Source organism: Streptopelia decaocto (genome assembly GCF_964273445.1).
Source record: "Streptopelia decaocto genome assembly, chromosome: 7".
Classification (NCBI taxonomy): Eukaryota; Metazoa; Chordata; class Aves; order Columbiformes; family Columbidae; genus Streptopelia; species Streptopelia decaocto.
In genome coordinates this window covers 39871108-39892293 of record NC_138661.1, presented here as the reverse complement: position 1 = coordinate 39892293, position 21186 = coordinate 39871108, and the positions used below count along the sequence as shown (strand labels likewise).

At 39.6% G+C, this 21186-nt stretch overlaps 1 protein-coding gene across 1 annotated transcript in view; it reads right to left on the bottom strand.

Moving 5' to 3' along the window:
- The window catches only part of LOC309442364 (cytosolic phospholipase A2 epsilon-like), a gene marked incomplete at its 5' end in the record, with an annotated part of 33333 nt that extends 14582 nt beyond the window's left edge, over positions 1–18751 (bottom strand). The window contains 7 exons of the mRNA XM_082058143.1: positions 119–161; positions 6172–6212; positions 6854–6985; positions 7678–7814; positions 12097–12169; positions 18219–18254; positions 18725–18751. Coding sequence (XP_081914269.1) covers positions 119–161; positions 6172–6212; positions 6854–6985; positions 7678–7814; positions 12097–12169; positions 18219–18254; positions 18725–18751 — 489 coding nt within the window. The remainder of the gene's footprint in view (positions 1–118; positions 162–6171; positions 6213–6853; positions 6986–7677; positions 7815–12096; positions 12170–18218; positions 18255–18724) is intronic.
- Positions 18752–21186: the final 2435 nt, after the last annotated feature.

The window sequence follows — 21186 nt, the reverse complement described above, 5'->3', positions numbered from 1 at the left end:
CTCAGTAGGACAGTGTGGCTGATAGCACTGGCTTTGGAACACAGCTCAAAGTTTCCAGAGTTAAAAAGATGAACCCTTGTTATGCAGGCACAGGAAAGATTGTAAGAATGTACATTACCACTAGTACTCCATTAGTAATGATGCTATCAGGATAGTCCAGTCTGAAAAATAAAACAGAAAATATAATGTCATGAGTGGGACAACTCAGGTAAATATTTAAGCCTCTGAGTTAACACATTACTTATTTGGCCCCTATCAACTTTGAAATTTCTGACTTTAACATTCTCACTTAAAAATACTTCAAAGCTTTTATCAGGCATAGTTATACATGGTGAGCTGAGTTACAAGTTCTCCAATCCACCCACAGCAGAATATGAAGCTGACCTTTTAGTCCTGTGGTTTTCCATACTTACTTTAGTAAACCGTGTAATGAATTCCGATACATGGCATACTGAGTTTGAGGAGACCTGGAGGCTGTTACATTTATCTTTATTATCTTGATCATTATGCAGTTTGACCCAAGGTTTTGTATTTGAAAAACTAATACACTTGCCCAGATTTCCACGATTTTCCAAAAATTACCATAACAGCGGAAGAAATTGTACTTACTTCAACAAAGTGATTTCCAAAATGCACATGAGACTTTAACATATCATGACATGGGTAGACATGTTTCTAATTATCTGACCCGTCCCCTCACCCCCCCCCAAAAAAAAAAAAAAAAAGTAAAAACAACAACCAAAAAAAACTACATCAACAACACAGTTATACATTGGAAAAAAAGTATTTTACTTAGGAATTTTGTGGGATTTTTTTTTAAAAGCATATTTTAAAGAGTTCAAAGAACATTGATCAGGAATGGGCAAAAATACTCAGTGTTTCAACCTGCATGAAGGGAAAAGCGTTTAAGTACCACTCAGGTGTTGTTTCAGACAAAACTTTTTGCACTTAATTACTATTTTGTACTCAAATAGTTGTAACATTACACAACATATGGTGTCACTACTCTCAAATACTTCATTAAATAAAGTAAGAGAAGCAAAGAAACAGCATGGTGGATAGCTAAAGATCTCAGCCTGCATAGCCTGGTGAAATTATGATGGAAAGGCAGGAAATGATGTCTCTTCTTGGAGGCAAATATCCAGTACAGTGTAGTATTATTTGAGGCATTGGAGTCAGCAAAGTATAAAGGTAGACTGATAGTTAGGAGGTCCAAGGCATGACCTTCAAACAGGGTGGAAGAACCTGCACTGTTGGATGGAACAGCTTGGAAGGCTCCTGGGGAAGAACCAGGACAACACAGGCATTGAGCTCTGACAACCAAGAAGTCCCTCTTGAGGTGTCACCTCTGCAGTCACTACTGTAAGGAAGCCCAGCTGCTGTCACTTGGTTACTCTTCACACTGCACTTCCAACTTTTACATCCTGAATTTCAAGGTTTCTGCTTGTCACAGCATAAGACAGATGTTTTTACTTTTGGGGGTTTTTTAACCTGGTGATCCATAAAGAGCAAAGGCACTCCCCTTACTCTGAAGCTTTGGAGATCAGCTATGGCTAGAGACACAGGTGTGCTGGGTACAGAAGAGCTCTTATTATTCAGGTTTGCAGGGACCTTTGAATATTTTGCCTATCTTTGAAGCACTGAGTAACATCCACATCTCAGGACTAGCTGGTAATTTCCCTAACAACCGAACTGCTATTAGAAACCCCTTGTTACACTTATTAACACTCCTGTCCTCTCCATCACAGTTTGTGATTGGTGGCCTTTTTCAATACAGACCTCAGTTTTACTATGAGAATTGGAAGTATATCATGGCCTGTGGCTGGGGAAGCCAGGAACAGAGACCCTGGGCATCATTCTCCACTAAAAGTCTTTTGAAGGTACCTAAGACTACACTGGACTCTGTGAGCTTGGGGCTCACTTCTCAACACCTGATATGCATCAAACTGCTGTCTTCTCCGTTTTAGATCATGCCTGGCTTATAATGAAATGGACAATATTGTATGGGAAGTTACAGTCACACAGATTCTCCCATTGCAGTTCGCATTTGGAGTAGACTACTGTGTTCCATTTCACCAGAAAAATCTGGTTTTTTTGACACCTATGTACAATATTTTAATTCTGTCAGGTCAGATCCAGTTTCCCCTTCTTTTAGTAGCTTCCACATAGCTCAGGCTACTCTTCTGACCATTCTAACAACCCAAGAGAAGCACGGAGGATGGTACTATTTAAATAAAGAAAACTGTAATAGTCCCAAAGATTGTTTGTTTGTCATATTTCTTGATTTAAAACTTTTGCCTTCAGTGCCCTTTGAGGCCCTGTCACTTCCTGCCACAGACACAAATACAAACAGTACATCTGGCGCCCAGTGGATGGAGATTCAGCCTGCTCACAGTTTCCTCAGCAGTGCCCAAGTCAAACTGCTAGCATGATCTGCTGGTCCCCCCACACATGGGGGAAATTTCTCAAAATAACACAGCAGAACTACAGAAAGAAAAAAAAGACTTTTATTTTTCTAAAAATCATGCTTTTGCCATATTTCAATAATTAAATATTAACTTTTATACAAATTTTTGTACACCTATTTACATTTATTTGTTTTAAGTGGGCTTTGTTTTAAGAATTGTCTTTCACATTTGAGAAAAAAGAAAAGGGAGAGGGAGATGAGATGAAAGGTTGTGTAAGAGTGGTCCTTCATTCTTCTAAGAGTTTTTTGTGATGTACCTCCTCAACTTGGGACATCTGAAAGACAGAAAGAGGCCAAAAAGAAGATCAGCAGACCCAAAAATACGCTGGGGCCCTTAGACCTCTCCTTGGAAACTTGAAGTACCTCCTAGTTCATCAGAAGTCTCTCTGTGGCTGCTCAATATCAGGTGTGGGCTTCAGTAGAAGTCAGAGGGGAGGGGGAGGTTGAGTGAGCGAAGCCACCTAGTCCAGCGGGACTCCGTCCCTGTATCAACTCGTAGGGGCTCGTGGTCTCGCTGGACCCTACCAGGGGAAATACAAGGGAGAAAGCCAATGTTACAATGTCACCAGAAAATAACATAAAAGCACTAAAGTATGCAAATCAGCAACCTGTGTACAACGACCTTACCTTTTCAGTCACTGCTGCTCTAGGGCAGCAGCTCTCACGCCAGCTGGGCTCGTGTTATGGGCCCATAAACCATTGGGCAGGCATTTGCAATCCCTTGGCTCAGTTGTTGGTGAAAAGGAGGAAGGAGCATGCCTTCCTCTCTATGTCCTTATGATCAAATGCTTGGCTCTCAGTGTCTGCCACAGGTCATGGCAGCAGAGAGGTGAGCATTTTCAGGTACTTCAGGAGAGACGTAAGAATGAGGCAAAACTAGAGAGGGTATTTGTCTTGCAGTTTTGGAAATCAAGCCACCAAAATGAAGATATTCTTCCATTTTAAATAAAAGATAGTGGGAGTGAATGTGGGAACCAATTTCATACAGCCCACCAGCATATCATGAGGAAATTTTTACAGTGTTCTTTGGTAAAAGTAACACAAAACACATGTTTTGCAGTGAGGTCAATAGGCAAGCAAAAATAGGAGTGACAAAGCCACTATCGTAGGTGCGACCCAGGAAACTTTCTTGGCCTGGGGTTACAGTTCATGTGTTATATTATTCATGTGAAATGCTGGAAAGAAGAACAGGCTAACATAGTAAAGCTTGCAATTGGTGAAGTCTGGAATGAAGATGAGGAAGGAATGAAAAACTATTTCAGTTAGCATCAGACAAAATGTGCTGGTGGAAATAGTTATTAATTCCAGAGATAAACTGCCATGTTTCTCCCCCAAAAAAGTATGTTCTCATTGTTCCCATCACAATACCAGATTTGTAGGAATTGTCCTGCATGGTTAGTTGTACCTCTTGTTAGCACTATGGTTGGCCCTTCCTCTGAAAATTATCTCTAATTCTGCCAATATTTCTCCCATCCAGCAATACCAAAAACCCTTGTCGAAACCTGGTGAGCTTGTTCAACACAGGAGAGGTTGGTTTTGTCCATAGTTTTCTGGTGACCCGTCTCAGCTGCTTCAGTTCAGTCTTCCAGATCTTTCAGGGCTCTTTAGTTTATCACAGGTAATGCAACCCACTGTCTCAAGTTCTAGTGCACAAACCCTTTCATCGATTGCTCCTGATATCATACTTTTTTATGTTGAGGGGTAAAAAAACCCAACCTTTCAGTATGGTAGCAAGATCACAATATTTAATCAATTCAGATGTGTTTACACCTTTATTCCAGGCTCAACTGATAGGAAGAACAGCACTGACCACCACACATATGCAAGAAATGCAAATGAGGAATAGTAGGGGAAATGTAAATCCATCTTCTGACAAGAAATCCATTTTCCCAGAGTGGTATCTTCCCTTTTCTCAGGCCGTCTGGGACCTCACAGGGTCATTGACTCCCTGACTCACTTATGATGCAGCAATTTCTACCCTTTGCGTATGGAGCTCTTCAGGCCACAACTATTACATTGGTCACCCAGGTACCACACTAAGAATGCAAAAGTGGATCAGATGTGTTCTTGCTGTAGCAAGTAAGCCACAACTGTGATTCTTTTTAAAACCTCTTCTTTGGCACTTCCCAGGTTCCTTTTTATTTGTACAGTCCCAACCATCTCTTTCCAACCAGTACAATTCCTACTCAGACAGCACCTGCAGAAATGACAAAATTCCTGACTTTCATCTATTGCATGTGTCTCCAGGAAAATGCAACTAGTTGAAAGGTCCAAGAGAAAAGTTTGACACAGAGTCGGTGCTTGAAGACTAATTCCATCCTCCATACCCATATGCAAACACACTCATGCACAACATCAATGCCAGACAACCTGCCTGAATCCCCCTCATCAGAAGACAGGATTATCTAGAGTATGATTCTACATACCAACACCACAAGCCAGCTTCTAACTTGCAGAGAAAGGAAGACTGTAGACAGGGAATGTGGGAGGTCTACTGGGGCTCCCTTCCCCATTATTGTTACTGATTTTGTGGCACTCCTAAGCTGTGACAAGAAACATTTGTCTTTGTTACCAGGCATTCTGCCAGTTTTGGTGCACAGTATACCACAAACAAACCTCCTTGGTGAGTTTCCATGGTTTGCAATAGGAGATTCTGGGACTGCTTTGTCTCTGGTTTTTTTTTTGGTTTTTAGGTGTTATTTTTGTTGTTGTTTTTTTACTTGTAAACACTGGGAGATCTTCTCCATTCATAATACTGAGCTACTGCCCTTTCTCCAGCAAGTCCCAATTTCCCCTTCTGTCAGGAATAAACATGTTATTCAAACTCTCCACCAACATACTAACATACTATACTGCTAGGGCTCTTGAAGTGCTCCAGGCGCCTTGGGAAGGTCTCAGCAGTACCATCACTTCTCCAAGGTTGCTTTAACAACACTTCCAGTCCAATAACATTAATCAAATTGTTAACAGAAATATTTTCAAGTAACTTCCTCAGTCATTAAGCATATTATGGAAACAGACTAGAATACCCGTGGTCCTGTTAGAGCGACAGGCTTCCAGATTTCTCCACAGCATGAATTACCTGAAGCAAACACATCCCTTAAACAGTCAAAGTCCAACAACATCTTCCAAGCTCACCAAGTGAAGCTACTGCTGCTTCTCCAGTTTTCCTGGTTCCTCAGTTCCCAGCTTTCCACAGTGCTCCTTGCTCCTTTCTTTAAACAGAACATTTAGTTCCTTAATCTGCTGGAACTGATACTTAAGTCTACCACAGCTTCACACGTGTAGCCAGATTAGCTAAACAGATCAGCTTAGAGGAGAGCATTTTATAGTGCTGTGGATTTGAAAAGCCAGATTCCCCAAGAAGGGGCAACATAAGACATTTTAGGCTTGGCAATATTTCTTCTAAGGGTCAAAACTTCCTCAGTGCTGCAGTTGTCCTCATAGTTCCTCATGTATTGATCCAACGACAAAAGGAACAGGAGGAAGTTGACACTCAGGAGGCAAGAGTCAAATGGTAAAATTACATTTTCAGATATTTAAAGTCTAAAAACATCTCTTCTGAAATTCCAATTTATTACACTTGAATGAAAACTTCTAGGTATTTCTTTCAGAGACTACCTTTAAGAAGCACTGTCACATATGAACCAGACTATTTTTACGCTGAATACAACAGTTTATATAGAATTTAGAACTCTACTCACGTGTTCTGCAATGTGAACTCCACCTCCAGCTCCTCACGTGTCTGAAGAGAGATGGAAAAGAAAAGGGTATATTACTTATTTTTCTTCATAGCTTTCATCATACCAGTTACACATAATTTGTAAAATATTTCTTTAGAATAACACTTAGGAAAATTACCAAAACACATGAATAATTTGGAAAAACAACAACAATAACAACAACAACTAAACTATGGTGCCAACTGAGGATATTGAATTTTAAGATATTCAAAAAGCAGTTGCTGAAAATAGTTTTTTGAAATCTAAGAGCCATATGAGCATAAAGATGTAGGAACTGCTATTCTGCTGAAACAGCTTTTTTTCAGATTTTAATTCTCAAAACAAAACTAATCAGCTGCTTTAATATTATTACAGTTTAAAGTGACTAAAATTCAGAACTCATGTCGAGAACCAACGAAGATGCCAGAAATATTCAGAATTAAGGCACTGGGTAGTTAGTTCTAACTGATTTCATCCTAGATTTTCAGCACAGAGAGTAGTTCTTAAAACCTAGCGTGGAGCACTCATACAGGGATTTTAAGTCTTGTCAAAGCAGCAAAATACAGTTTAAGTAGGTTTTTCTCCTATAAGGAAACACTGTAAAAGGATATATTTAGATGGAAGGAAAGAATTTGCTTTTGTTCTCACCAGTTCCATTGCTCACCTGTGGATTCAGCTGAAACTTCACTCGAACAGTACGTCCTACAGTGAGTTTATCTATGTCAAAAAGAACTGTGCAGAGTTCGTCATCCCTAGACATCGTGTCCTCATCACAGACCTTTAGTTCCAGCACATTCTGCAAAAAGAAGTTAAGGATATAATGGAGTTACTTCTACATTTAAGGGCTCTGTAAGCTCTCGTCTTGAGATTTCCCTGCCTCCCCCCTCCAGTTTTAGGGGAAGAAGGAAAAAGGAGAAACACAATAGGAAAAGAGATTTGGGAATATTAGGCTTCACATTACTGATAACAGTACATAGACAAAGAGGCAGGCTGTCTGCCTGGGGAAATGAAACAAAACAGGCAGGTAATACAGAGCATTCATGAATTTGTGATAAATAACTGTATTAAATGTTTCTACATTTATTTTATGGCCTTTGGCTCCATGTGTATAAAACTGGCACAAGTACAGAAAGAATGTTTAAAGGATTTCTTTTCCATCATATCTAGAACTAACTGATCTTACTGTTATTTTAATGTGATCTTTATCTTGGATTTCACTTGTATGTGTCAAGATCGGGAATAGGATAGCAAAGGCCATACTATGCAGGGCATTTAATTGCTACTCATCAGTATAGCAAACGTTTAAGTAAAAACAAGCTGGAACCAACCAATACCAAGGAGGATGTAAGCAACAGAGGTTTTTCTGATTAATCTTTAAGACCACCAGTATTTGGAAATGAGATATATACTTATTGGTTTATCATAGTTCTGCATAATCTATTGACTATCTTCACACAGTGAATGGTGAAAACCATTTATTTTCACTACCTTGATTCGGCGGTCAACCTTATAGCAGAAAGCTTCATTCCACACGGGGTTTTTGCTGTTCTTGATGGTTCTGGTCCGAACCTTCTCAGTTGAAGCAGTAGGCAGCCACAGTGTCACGTAACAATCTGAAAGGGTGACTGTATAAAAAGAAGATGAGCAGAGTGATAACATATACAGAGAAAGAATCACTGCACTTTGCATGTTTAACTGTAATAAGGGATAGGTAACACAGTAGGGGATTTCTTCCTAAAATAAACAGAGTGAAGAATAAATAATACAATTAATCACTCAAGGCAAAACAGAAACATCCTCACACGTTTGCCATGCTCATTCCCAACATAAAGCTGCATTTGAAATAGCACTCTACTCCACATGCAGTGGAAGCACACCTATCCATGCTGCATTTAGCTTTATATTCATGACTATCCAAATGACTGAGGCAAGGTAATGTTGCCAAAACATGATAATATCTACCAGTATATTCTCTCTGCCTAACATACATCAGCTCTAGGATTACTCCCCTTTCACTCAGGCAACGCACCTCACAACCTTCAATCTGGGCTACAGAGAGACTTGTTTTCTAGCATTTCCTTCCCAGATTTGGTGCCTTAAGTAGTTGAAAACCTTTATCAAACTGCTGGCTTCAATGAAGAATGACAGGGTTTTTTTGCCAAAAAGTAAAGTGCTCCCCCATCAAAGCTGAAAAGTTTTATTTCCTTATCACAAATCAGAATGTGCCAATTTAATGTTCATTTGCTGATTAAATTTTTAGGAGCTCTGTCTTTCTCAGCAAGTCTTTTGGAAAGAAAAATTCGTCTCAGCACCAGGATTAAGTTACAATTCACCCTATCCCTTCCTACCACTCTCTCTGCAGACTAGAAAAATCTTGCCATCGCTCAAATCTGGCAAGGAAACCGTAAGTACCATCATATCCTTCCATATTCTGACCCCCACCATGTTTAGAGGGAGAACTGCCTGGGAGTGAAACTTGCAGGCGCTTGATACAGGCACTGACAGCCTTTCTCTCACACATATAATGCAATATATATATCCTCCCTATTTCACATAAGCAATGTTCAACAAGTCATCTGGTTCTTAATGCAACCTTGTGAGTCAGAAAAAGTCAAATAATTCAACCCCTAGTCAATCCCTGCATCATGCTTAAAACCCGTAGCAGTGTTATTATCTCATAATAGTACAATCATCTTTGTGTATTTCCTTTTTATCTTTCAGTAGCAACTACAGATTTAGATTTTTCTACTAAGTGTATTTTTCCTAAGTTGTGCTTTTATAATGTAGCAAACCATGCTATCACTATCAGCAAAACCTCACTAATGACTGCAGGAAGGAAAGTATTTCCAGAAAGTTCCCTTAGACAAATCCAATCAGAACAGCAGGATCGATCAGACATTTGGCAGAGGCACAAGTGTAGGCAGATGAAAATGTAAATGTTTAATATTGATTAACATTAGAGCTTCCATTTTCGAAGGGCTTGAGAGACACTGATGATTTACTTCACAGTGATGACATAAGGGCTAAGCAAAAAAGTAAATTGAGAAAACTTGAATTACTTCCCCAAGATCCCATAATGCAGTCAGTGACAGGGTCCAAAACACAGTCTAGATTTTCAAGCCTATACTCAAATCTATTAAAATTATTTTTCTCTGGAACAACAGTAGGGAGAAAGACTTTTAAAGTATATTTATTTTCCACTGTTAAATAGGAATGTGAGAGACAAAGGCCAAGAAAGATCCACTTAAATAAATTAAGCACAAACTCTTCACTAGCAAGAAAATATGAAAGGATACCATTGGAATAGGAAACACAAAGGTTTAATGAGAAAAACAGGGAAGATAAAGGAGGAAATAAATAATAACTCAGAATTGTAACAAGAAGCATACTGTTACCATTACAAACAGGTAGAAAATAGGTACTTTCTCATAGTTGAAAATACTGATGTTTTGAGGAAAACTAACTGAAATGTTTGGATTTTTAAATGCCTTTTTAATGCCTCAGTAAAGGTAAAGCCTGCCTGACATATCCTTCCCACTACTAACAAAAACCGATTTTTTTTCCGCAGTAATTTGAGTTTCCTCAGAAAATTAATTTTCTGCTGAGTAAATATTCTTTCTGAAAAGTTTTTAAATCTCTCTTCCAGATACACTTTAAACAAAGCCTTGGGAAGCCCAAGTTCTGAATTCAGGGCATCTCAAGGGCGTAAAGATATGATATTCATCTGTTCTTGAGACCAGAACTCCAGGAAGTAAGGCAATACGATAAGGCAGACATGCTAACAGACTTCATGAAGAAAGACTGTACGATTCACTGTGGTAAGGAGCAACTGTGAGCAAATAATTCCTGAGAAGGACAACCACAGTGAATTGAAGCATAAGCAGGCGACCTGCTGGAGCACACAAATGCACACAGAATTGTGCATGTGGGTTTGCAGATGCAATTGCAGTGACTGCCTGGTCAGATCGCGTATTTGGTTGATGCAAGTCGCTACGTAGGCATTTTAACATCTGGGTTTCGTTAAATAAAAAGTCTACTATAAGCCCACAAAGTGTGTGTTTCTGCACATTAAAATAGATACTTAACCTCTGAAAAACATAGAACTTTACATCTTTTACGGTGCCCTCACTTTGTCTAATGAATCAAATTTCTTTTCCAAAATGACACAGTAAACAAAGTAGTTTGATCAACTGTCATTTCTAGACTAAGAAATATTAAGACATAAACACTAAACAAAGCACACAGTAAAACAGCAGATTTTTTAAAGCTGAAAAAATAAAAGGAAAACATAAATAAGCACAGTAGTATGACATTGTGGAAGATGCAAGAGTAACCCAGGATACCTCAAGTGCAGTAGGGGTTTGTTACCTGATAATCATCATTCATTCAAAATTACTGTTGTTAAGCACCACTTCCATGTGTTCCAACCACATTCTTCCTGCCAGAAACCACTAAATTCAACTTCAGATAAGAAGATAGAGGTTTTCCCTCTACTCTTGACCCATTACATTAGTTGAAAAATCAAAATATATAATAGATTAACTGAAATTTACATCTTGTTTCCTTAGAAACTATGATATGCTGCACAAAATTCTGAGTGTGCCAAAAGAAATTTAATTTTGAGCCAAGTTCAGCAAGATTTTGGTGAAAATATTGTGAGCTTTTCCTCTTTGTTTTACAACAAAGAGGAAAAGCTTTATTCTTGTAGTCTTTCTTGTAGCTTTATTCCAATTTATTCTTGTAGTCTTTCAATTTGAATTTTCTTATTCTCTTTGTCTTTACTTTGCCTTTTTCTTTCATGCCTTTCCAACTTCTTTACATAGACATTTCACCATTCAAACATCCCCAGTGACATAACTGCATTTTGAAAGGCACCTGGACAAGCCCCAGTGCACCCAGGAGACTGGACTAAAGAGGACCCACATCTGTGGAACAGAAGCTGTGAGGAAGCTCCTCAATTAATTGGAAATTCTAAAATTCAGAGGTAAACCAGTCCCTCCCCTGGGTGAGCCAGTGTCACATCTGGACAGTGAACAAACTATTCTTTCCATCTGTTCAAGATTCTTTCTTCCACCAAAGATTTTCTTTTTCACATTTGCTGCCACACTGGTTCAACAAGCTGATGCCCACTAGTCTGCAGAGGCAGAGAAGGTGAGTCATTACAGGGCTTGCACAGCTGAGTATTACCAGACTCTGTACACTCCCCTACAGCAGAGATTTCTTCTGTCTTGGTCTCTTCTCATTATGGACTCCTGTGATCTGACTATGACATTTTTCTCTTCCAGCCTCTATTCTAGATATCTTTTTCTTGCTTCCCCTTACTATCCCCCACTTAAACCCCTTTAAATCTCTCACAGTAGTACTCTAAGTTTTTCTGACTTTTAAATTGCTCCATTGTCTAGGTTAAACACATTTCCAGACACACTGGATTTTATCATATTTTCTTGCATATTTATAAATTTTGCAGAAGAATGTTTTTGCTTGTACTTCTGTTATATTCATAGTTTTTCCTACTACTGCTGATTTTATATTTGCATCACCAGTCCTCTCCTCTCTTCTGTACAGAAATTCTGTAGCAAATAGATTTCTTACTCAAAAATACAAGAATTTTCATCATTTAAACAGCAGCCCTCTGATCAGCAGCTAAGTCTGATGTCACAAGCGTAGGAAATACATCTTATACAGTGAGGTATGAAAGCAAAAGATCAAATGCATCACCTTGCTTGAGTTATTCTCCTTACACTTAAGAGCAGAAAGCAACACTTCACCATCACAATAAAAATAATTATTGTAAACTCGCAGCAACATGTATTTTTATTCCAATACAATTCAAGAATAACATTGATCAAATATTTTCTTTACTTTAAAGAATTACAAGAAACTTTTAACAATAGCAGAAATACTCACGCAAGTCTGCTTTCCGGGCATTCCTCACTCTTAGTATTTTTACAGTGAGCAAGTTGAAAGGAGATACTGGTCTCTGCATGACAATTAAAAAAATAAAATAAAATTTAAATTAATATTATAGTCTATAGTTACAGAATTACAGACTGCTGCAAGCCTGTTTAAGGATGTAGATAAAACAAGGTTTTTAAGGTTGAGCCAATATCATTTATCAAACCAAATGCAGCAGCTGGAAAAAAATACGCAAATTTTTGACACAGAACCCTTTTCAGGTCTGAAAGAGAAACAACAGATTTCAAAAACACATTTGAGGTGAGAACAGGTGCTGAAGAGCTTTATTTGATAAAGACCACTTCTTTTTAACACCACTCCATTATTACCACATTAAACACCCCTACAGTACATGCATGGGTGTCCTCGCCTTTTATCACCACTGCCTGCAACAGAGCAGGCTGCCTCTGGGACACCAAACACTGTCACAGTAGCTGTGCAAACAGAGCTAAGCAACCACCATGCACCAGCAAAAGCTGCTGCACCAGCACAAGCTCCCACGCACAGCCTAAAAGGCAAAAAATGCAGCTGCCAGTGACAAAATACATCTTGTAAAGACTGATCTTCATCTCTGATCACCAGCATTAAGCTACAAAACTCTTTCCAGACATGATCTTAGGAATTAACTCAAAACTCTGCTAGATATCAGACACCTTGGGCTCAGAAATATTAATTCTGTAATACTTCATAGCTACCATGGCTCATGTCTTCATATTTCACAGGGTGAGAATCTACCCAGCCAGGCTGGGATCTACTTTTATGGGAAGCAGCTCTGTGGAAAAGGACTCCGGGCGTCCTGGCAGACAAGTTCTATATGAGTGAACAGTGTGCTGCTGCAGCAAAGACAACAGGATACTGGGTTGCATCAACAAGGGCAACACCAGCAGAGACAAAGAAGTCATTATCCCACTCTGCTCAACACTTGTCAGGCCACACCTGGATATATTGCGTTCGGTTTCTTCACAAAAGATGTGGACAGGCTGGAGAGGGTCCAGACAAGGGCCACAAAGATACTCAAAGGACTGGGAAGCCACCATATGAGGAAAGGTTGAGAGAATTGTATTTGTTCAGCCTTGAGAAAAGAGGGATGAGGGGAGACCTCATCACCATGTTCCAGTATTTAAAGGGTGGTTACAAAGAAGATGGAGACTCCCTTTTTACAAAGAGTCACATGGAAAAGACAAGGGGTAATGGGTATAACTTACTCCTGGGGAGATTCTGATTTTTCATGATGAGAACAATCATCCATTGTAATAGTCTCCCCAGGGAAGTGGTGGATTCGCCAACACTTTTAAGATTCAGCTGGACAGGGTGCTGGGCCATCTTCTCTAGACTGTGCTTTTGCAAGAAAGGTTGAACTAGATGATCTTTGAGGTCCCTTCCAAGCTGGTATTCTATGATTCTATGAAATTAACTCTTTCCCTATTTCACCTTGGAAATAACTACTTAACATATTTCTTTTCTCTTCCACACTAACTTCTGTTTCATAGGCACCATCTTCCCCTTTAAAACCATCACTCTCTCCACACTTGCTTAAAATTGGTATTTAGCTTTGAGACTACCAGTTCTGGTTTAGAACAGAAACATGTGGTTTATGACAAAAATTTGTCGAATCCTTCTATCCATACCAGCTTCTCAGAACAGATATTAACTCATAAATCCTCTCACTCCTGCATTCATAGTAATACTATACCCTAGTAGAGTTAACACAGAATCCTAACACAAATACATGGGTTTTATTACTTTGTATCTGAAGTACCTGTATTAACCATAAGCAGCAAAAGTAAAAACAATGTACTGATGCTAACTAATAAAATGTACCTTGCTACTGTTTCCTTCATACATACTATACATTTTGCCAGACCATTTATCTTTCCAGCTGTAGCACAAGGCTTGTCCTGAAATGTTTCTCCATGTTTTAGCAAAACATTAAGCACCTGGAACCATGATGTGACACTGGGCGCTAACACAGCGTAATGAAGCAGGCCCTTGTCATCACCAACAAAAACCTCAGCACCTCTGAAAATGAAGCAGAGATTAAGAACAACCTCTAAGAAACAGTCTGGGTAATCCCTGGCATATATCATCTTGCACTTCCCTTTGGGTCAGCAAGGGGCCTGAAGATGCAGAGTTGAAGGTCAGTGAGACAGCAGCAGGAAGGTTGGAATAGTCACTGATATGGGCACATTTTTTCTCCATTATTATAACCTGTCCAGAGTCTAGCACAGGGAACAGTTTTATTGTGCACAGTTCGCAAACACTTAAACTGTCAGTCATGGGACATTACAGCTTGTCTCAAAGAGTATTTCACATCTCTACCTGCTCCATTACCCCAAGCATGGCCATAAAAGAGAACTTAAACAGACATACCGACATACCTTGAAAGAAAAAAAAACAAAAACTAGTTCTTTAGGAGATGAGGGGAATGCATATATTACCGTCTCCAGTGAAAAACAACCAAAAGACATCATACCCAGACTATATAGTCAAACTGCCAGAACTGCTTTTCTGTATGCATTAGGTAGAACTGAGTAAAACACAGAAGCACTCCTAGGCATAGGGATCAACAGACAACGCTTGTCTGTCCTTGCCAAATCTACTGACATGTTTGCTACATTTATACTTGGTCCCTGTTTCCCACACAATAAATTCTAAATGGTTTTGTCCTCAGCAGTGCTATTTTGGCAGAAGAAGTGGGGCATATCTTTACCGAGGAAGGATGAGGCTTTCATGCCTTGAATACAGAAGAACAGACTTCAGCAGAAGTTCCCCATCCCAGGGAAGTGCTATAACCACTAGGCTAGACACCATTTTAAAGGAATAACCTTTGCTCAGCTCTTTGAAAAGAAGCATCTAGACCTCTGCTTTGTGTATCTCACTGCAGTCTTAAGTGGCACACAGTGATAGGATCTAAGAAGGGTGCTCCTGTGCTCAGATGTCCCTGGTAGCTGGATGTACCTACTTATGCAGTTTCCTGCTCAGGTGTTACAATTCCCATTTTGGTGTATCCAGCTCTCCAAACTTATTGAATTAATCCTCAGTGTGTCACTCTGGGTTCTAAAGTCCTTTCCCATACTAGTGATTTGGAAGTCAGACCTTATAGTTCCTAACTTCTAGATGCCTGAATGCTCTGTCAGGTTTAGCTGTCAGCAACTTGCTCAAAGTCACACAGGAAAACTAATGAGTGGCATATCTTAAGCTGGATATGCTAGTAATGGCCAATGACATCCACTTCTTTTCCTTTAATGTGACAGTATCACAGGCTGCGTAAGTTCTGAGGCCAGAAGACACCGAGGTCAGTTATTATACACACTTCGACTTTCAGCTTCTGTATTTATTTCGTCTGAGACATGATTGTTAACTCATAAACCGGAAACACAAGCCAGGTATTTTAATAATCACTGTTGAAACTACTTAAATATGTGAGATTGCAAATGCAAGACTTGGTCACACTGTCCTACGTCAGATAAAAGTTCAATTAAGTGCTGTGGCACACTTGTGCAATCCTTACATATCTTTTCCCAGGGCAGTCAATGGGAGTGTTCACGTAAGTGAATGCTCACCCGTATGAATAAAAGTTACATAACTAGGCTCTAAAACGGCTCTGTTTCAGTAAATTCCAAGTTTACACTTCTACAAAAGTCTTTTATAGATTTTTTTTTCTTGAGGAGTGAAACACATACAACATTCCCAATTTATATCAAGAGAGAAAGCAAATACCAAAGCAAAGCAGCCTCAGATCTATTTGAAGCAGAGCACGCCTCTCTGAGCTTTCTCTTTAAAAAGGAATAGAAATCTCACTACTACTTTAAAAACTATGAAGACCAACAAGGAAAACACTCGGCCCTGTCAGAAAGAGTGGCAGGATTTTAAAACACAGATCATTGCCTGGTTTCTGACCTAGGTCAGGTATGTAGCACCTTTTAACTTCAAAGAGTTTTGGAGCCTCAAGGCAGGCAGGATTTCATTACATTACTATGTCTACCACCTCTAGGCAAGGTCATATACATAAGAAACACTTTTCCTTATACTACATGTTTTGTATTTATTTCATCCATTTAAAAATACCCGATAGCTGGGTCTTACTAAGTCAGCAGAGGTCACCAGGGTTTTACAGAATAAAAACAAACGGAGCAGCAGTGATTCAATGTCTGTTTCTTTCTAAGAGCTACGTAAAATTTGTGTGACTTCAGACTGCCATTTTCATGTGATGTTTCTTCTCTTCCTGTTTGCAGGTCCACAGCTGGACTCGCATGTTAGAATAAATTAAAATCTTAAAAGAGAAACTAAGTCAAGCATTTCCACAGTTCAGTGTGGCTTTTTCTCAAGACCATGCTAGCCTATATTATTTTAATATGATATAGTAATTTGAGTAATCTAAAAAGTATTACTTTTTTGTCTGCCACCTTAAGGGCACTACCAACATTTTCTCAGCAAGTATTTTACATGTTCTCTTTAATTTATATGGACACTCAAGTTTCAATCTCATACATTCCATGGTTTCTACTCAAACTGCCTCTGATAATGAAAACTAGTTTCCTTAACTGAGCCATTGAGTAACAAAATATAACTCAAGATATATTATAGTTTTATATTTATTATCATAAATAACAACTTTCCATGAAAAAAAAAGGAAAATAAAACAACACCTAAACCAAACCAGCCTCAGGTTCCTTCCTGATTTTTGCCTCTATGAGCCTCGAAGAGTCAGGGCAGAAAGAGCAAGCTTTGGGTCCTACTCTAAATGGTATGTACTATATTCATGTCAGTTCTGCTACCCTCAATATCCTAAAAACAAGAGGCAAAACTAAAGCCACTGAACTGTACAGGTCTCATACCTAGAGACCTACTAACAATGTATAAAGCACTAAGGATAAAAACAGCTTAATCCTCTAAACACAGGTTAAGTTTACAGGATTAAAAGTAACAATTTTTATGATCCTAGCATACTTCCTTGGGGCTGTGAGACTATACACAGAAACATAAACATTATTTTAAAAACAACTTTTTGAATAAACTCTGAAAAGGCATTGCTTTACCATAGCATTTCACTTTGAATAGAGAAGGCAAGTGTCTCTCAGGCACAGTCAGGCATCAGATACTTTCAACAACAGCAAACCTTCCTGAGGCAGACTAAACATATCACCTTTTCAGAGAATCTGTGTATCACTGCAATACCCCATGTGGAACCAAAGCCCAAAACAAACTAGGCTGGGAAATCCCCACACAACTGAAGCAGGAGCGAGAGCCCATCTACCAACTGTGGATTCCCAGAGAGCTGCAACAGATACTGGCAACTCCAAACCCATAGCCCCATCCTGTTGCCACTGCCATTGTTCCCATTCCCTGGCTCACAGTTTATCTGTTTTCCTTTATGCTAATACCTGTTAACGTGAAGGTCTGCTAATTGCCCAGGGAGTTTTCACGTGCTTGTGCAAAGTATTCATCCTCAGTTCAACTTTTACAAAACCTTGTTGCTCTTTTTTCACAGAGAACTTTGGGCACTGCTCCCACTCCTACTGGGCTGATGAGATTGGGCTTGTCAGGAGACTGAACGCAACACAGTTATTCCACAGTCCTACCTGTTCTGACAGTGTTTTTAAACACCGTGTAACACAGAGAATTGCAAACTCTATGGCAGTCATTACAGCACAAAGACTACAAGGACTACTAAAGCACCAAGAACAACTGCAAGATCCACTTACACAGAGTCTTCTTGTGAAGAAATAACATAAAAGACAAATGGGTATTTCATCCAAAGATGTTGAAACACAAAAAGGGAGGAATTAAAAAATTAATATTCATGAAGTAAAAACCAGCCCAGATACAGGGCAACACCTACTCACACCATAAGCATCAGACACTGACAGAGGCCAGACTATTTACAGTTTACCAAAAGCCAAGGCAATATTTCATCTACAGAGCTGAAGTCACAGCTCAACTTTTCAGTGTTCAATAAATATTGCAGTACAGTTTTCCCTCGAGCCATTGAATTCCTAAGATTTTTTTCTTGTGATCTACCTACATTCAGCACTAAACAGCATTTAATGAAGGGCCAGCTAATTACCACCTACCGTGCTCACCGCTGGTGCTGTGGTGCCCGTAATAGTCTAGGAAAAACAACACAAGGCAAAGTTAAGAAAACTAAGCTACATGTTAAACTCTTATTTTAGGCTGACTTTTAAAAACATCTCACATTCAAAACTATACTTAGAGCTATGCTCATTAACTACCCTTATTATGTGTTTTACCAGTCACCAAACCAATCGCAACCCTGTGCCAGCTTCTTATTTCCTTGACATACAGTTGTTGTTTGCTTTTGGGTTTTTTTTAAGCAAGCACAATAAGTAATGTTGTTAGCCCTAAAACATAGCTTGAAAATGCAGACATACCACAAGGTTCCATAAAAGGCTAGATTAGGAAAACTATCTATGCAACCATGAGATCTGACAAACAGCAAACTTGCTTTCCATGGATTCCCCATACACCTTAAACACCTCGGTCTCCATTGTAATCAACGTAACTGGAATATGAGACAATTTCACCCACTTTATTCCTGCTATCGGCTTCTTTTCCTTACCTCATTTGAACTTAAATTTGATCCCATTGCAGCCCCAGTTGCATATAAGTCCAATGTCAAAAGACACCAAGTTGTACAGCTGACAGGAACTCCTCATGCAGATTAGGGGTGGAGGAATAGGGATTTTATGACGAGGCTCTCCTGCCCCACCCCTTTATTATTTCCAGTCATTAGGCAGTCCCCTCCCTGCTTCCTGCAGCCTATTAGAGCACCTCAACTGAGTCAGCAGAATGAAGAGCAATTTATTTTTTACCCGCTGTGATGTTTGGGGGGAACACTGAAGCCCCCCTCAGCCCAGGGATTCCTTTCTAGAAAACCCTACTGCTAATAAAAAAGTTCTGCATTTCAGCAACAACTCTAACATGCAGGCAAAGAGCTTGTGACTGATTAAATCACAGCTGTTAGAACATCTCTATATGGCCACCATCACACTCCAGGGTAGTGGAGAGAGACCTCAACAGCTTCTTTCCGAACAATAACCTCAAATACCTGGTAGCAATCTTCCTGTAGCCACATGCAGTTTAGCAAGGTGAGTGAGCCCATTGCAGTGCCACAACTAAGTGACTGCAAGACCCATGCTCCTCTAAAGCTACTTTGGGCATCTCAGTCACCTTACTTCATGGTCAGTATTCTTTGCCTGGACATTTAGCCTATATCTAGCAAAAAAAATGAATCTGTGGCCAGAAAAGTTTGGAGTTTGATGTTTAAATGCAATGAGAGTGTGGGGAGGAGCTATAAACAGTAGGTGAAACTTGGGGGCGGAAGGGTGGGGCAGGAGAGAGGGTTGTGCTCTCCTGTGTGGGCCCAGGGAGTGCTACAAGCTGTTCACCCATCCTCAGAGCTCATTTGAAAGGGATCTTGTGTGCGCTTGCCCTCACAGCAGGGCCAGCAGTCACCATGCGGGAAACACAGGGCCACTAAACCCTCCATGTGTCCTCTTTACTCTGGTGTGCAGTGACTCACTGCCTGCTGGAGCAGTGTGTTACAGTAGCCCTAAATTAGCATATATGTGCATGCTGCTAGATTTTGGCATGTGCAAGACCAGACTGTGGCTCTACCACACTTTCCTGCCTCTCTGCTTGATGACAGGAGGTGGCTAGCACTCAGGCTTGCATCACGAGATCCAAGTAGGTCATGGGAAACATGTTGGGGAAAGGTTTGGTATCTTACACTTATTTTTAAATCAATGTAATTGATATTGATGAATAATTCACTTCATGCAGGTAAAGAAAGCAATCTTGCAAACTACAGCAGACACATAGCTTGAAAATGCAGACATACCACAAGGTTCCATAAAAGGCTAGATTAGGAAAACTATCTATGCAACCATGAGATCTGACAAACAGCAAACTTGCTTTCCATGGATTCCCCATACACATTAAACACCTCGGTCTCCATTGTAATCAACATAACTGGAATATGAGACAATGTCACCCACTTTATTCCTGCACCCAAATGCACTCTCCTGGGCCACAGAAGCCAGTATCAAAGCAAACAGAGGGAGAGAGGAGGTATTGTCCAAGGAATTTCGCTAGAGTAAAATCCTCTTTTTACACAGAAGTCACCTCCTTCTATGCTGATGTCTATGTGATGCACAAGTGATGACTGTTCAGAAGGTCTTATGCAAAATATGAAGTGTTACTATCTGGTGGTTTCCCTCTAAAGCAATTAATAACGTTCTGCTCACTCCAGAGTCACACTTTGCACAGCCTTCTCAATAGATATGGAATCAAAGCAAATTGTCTCATAAATCTAAATATGCAGCATCTGAAATGCTTCTGGAAAGAAAGACCAAAGGATATTTCTAATGGACATGAGCATCTCTCCCCCCCCCAAAAAAAAAATATTTCCCTTAACTTTTGTCTTTATTAATGTGTATCTCTATTAAATCCTTATGAACAAATTCAGGTGGAACAGTCACAGCTGAGAATCATTTACTTGTGCTCTTGCAAAACCAGTCTCTTCATCTTTTGAACGAATATTAAAATTAGAAGTGGGAACCTGCTTTAATCAAAAATGTCCTGTCAAAGGAAAGGGTGTAGGTTATCCAACTCGACTCCCCTGCGTTCTCCTAATGGATATATATACCTATATACGTTTATACCATCCCAGCTCTTTCACGGCCAATACAAGACTGCCTGACGTAACATTCACTCACGTCACTAAATGAGATATCACTTCACATTCGGAACATATTTCCATAGTCAGTGCATCTTGCTCACTGAATGGTTCCTGATGTTCAGATTGTGTTTTCCCTTTCTCAAAATAATGTCATCATTGCCATACCCAAAACATGTTCCTAAAAAATTCTTTTTCTCCTCCTCTCAATCACCATCAAGTTTTGTAGCTGATGTTGTCTTCCCTTAACCATTGCTTGAGCTCAGGAATAAAAGGAGAGTTTATAACCTTTGGAATAAGAGGTAAGCAACTCAGGAGGACTACAAGAATGCTGTGAGGTTATG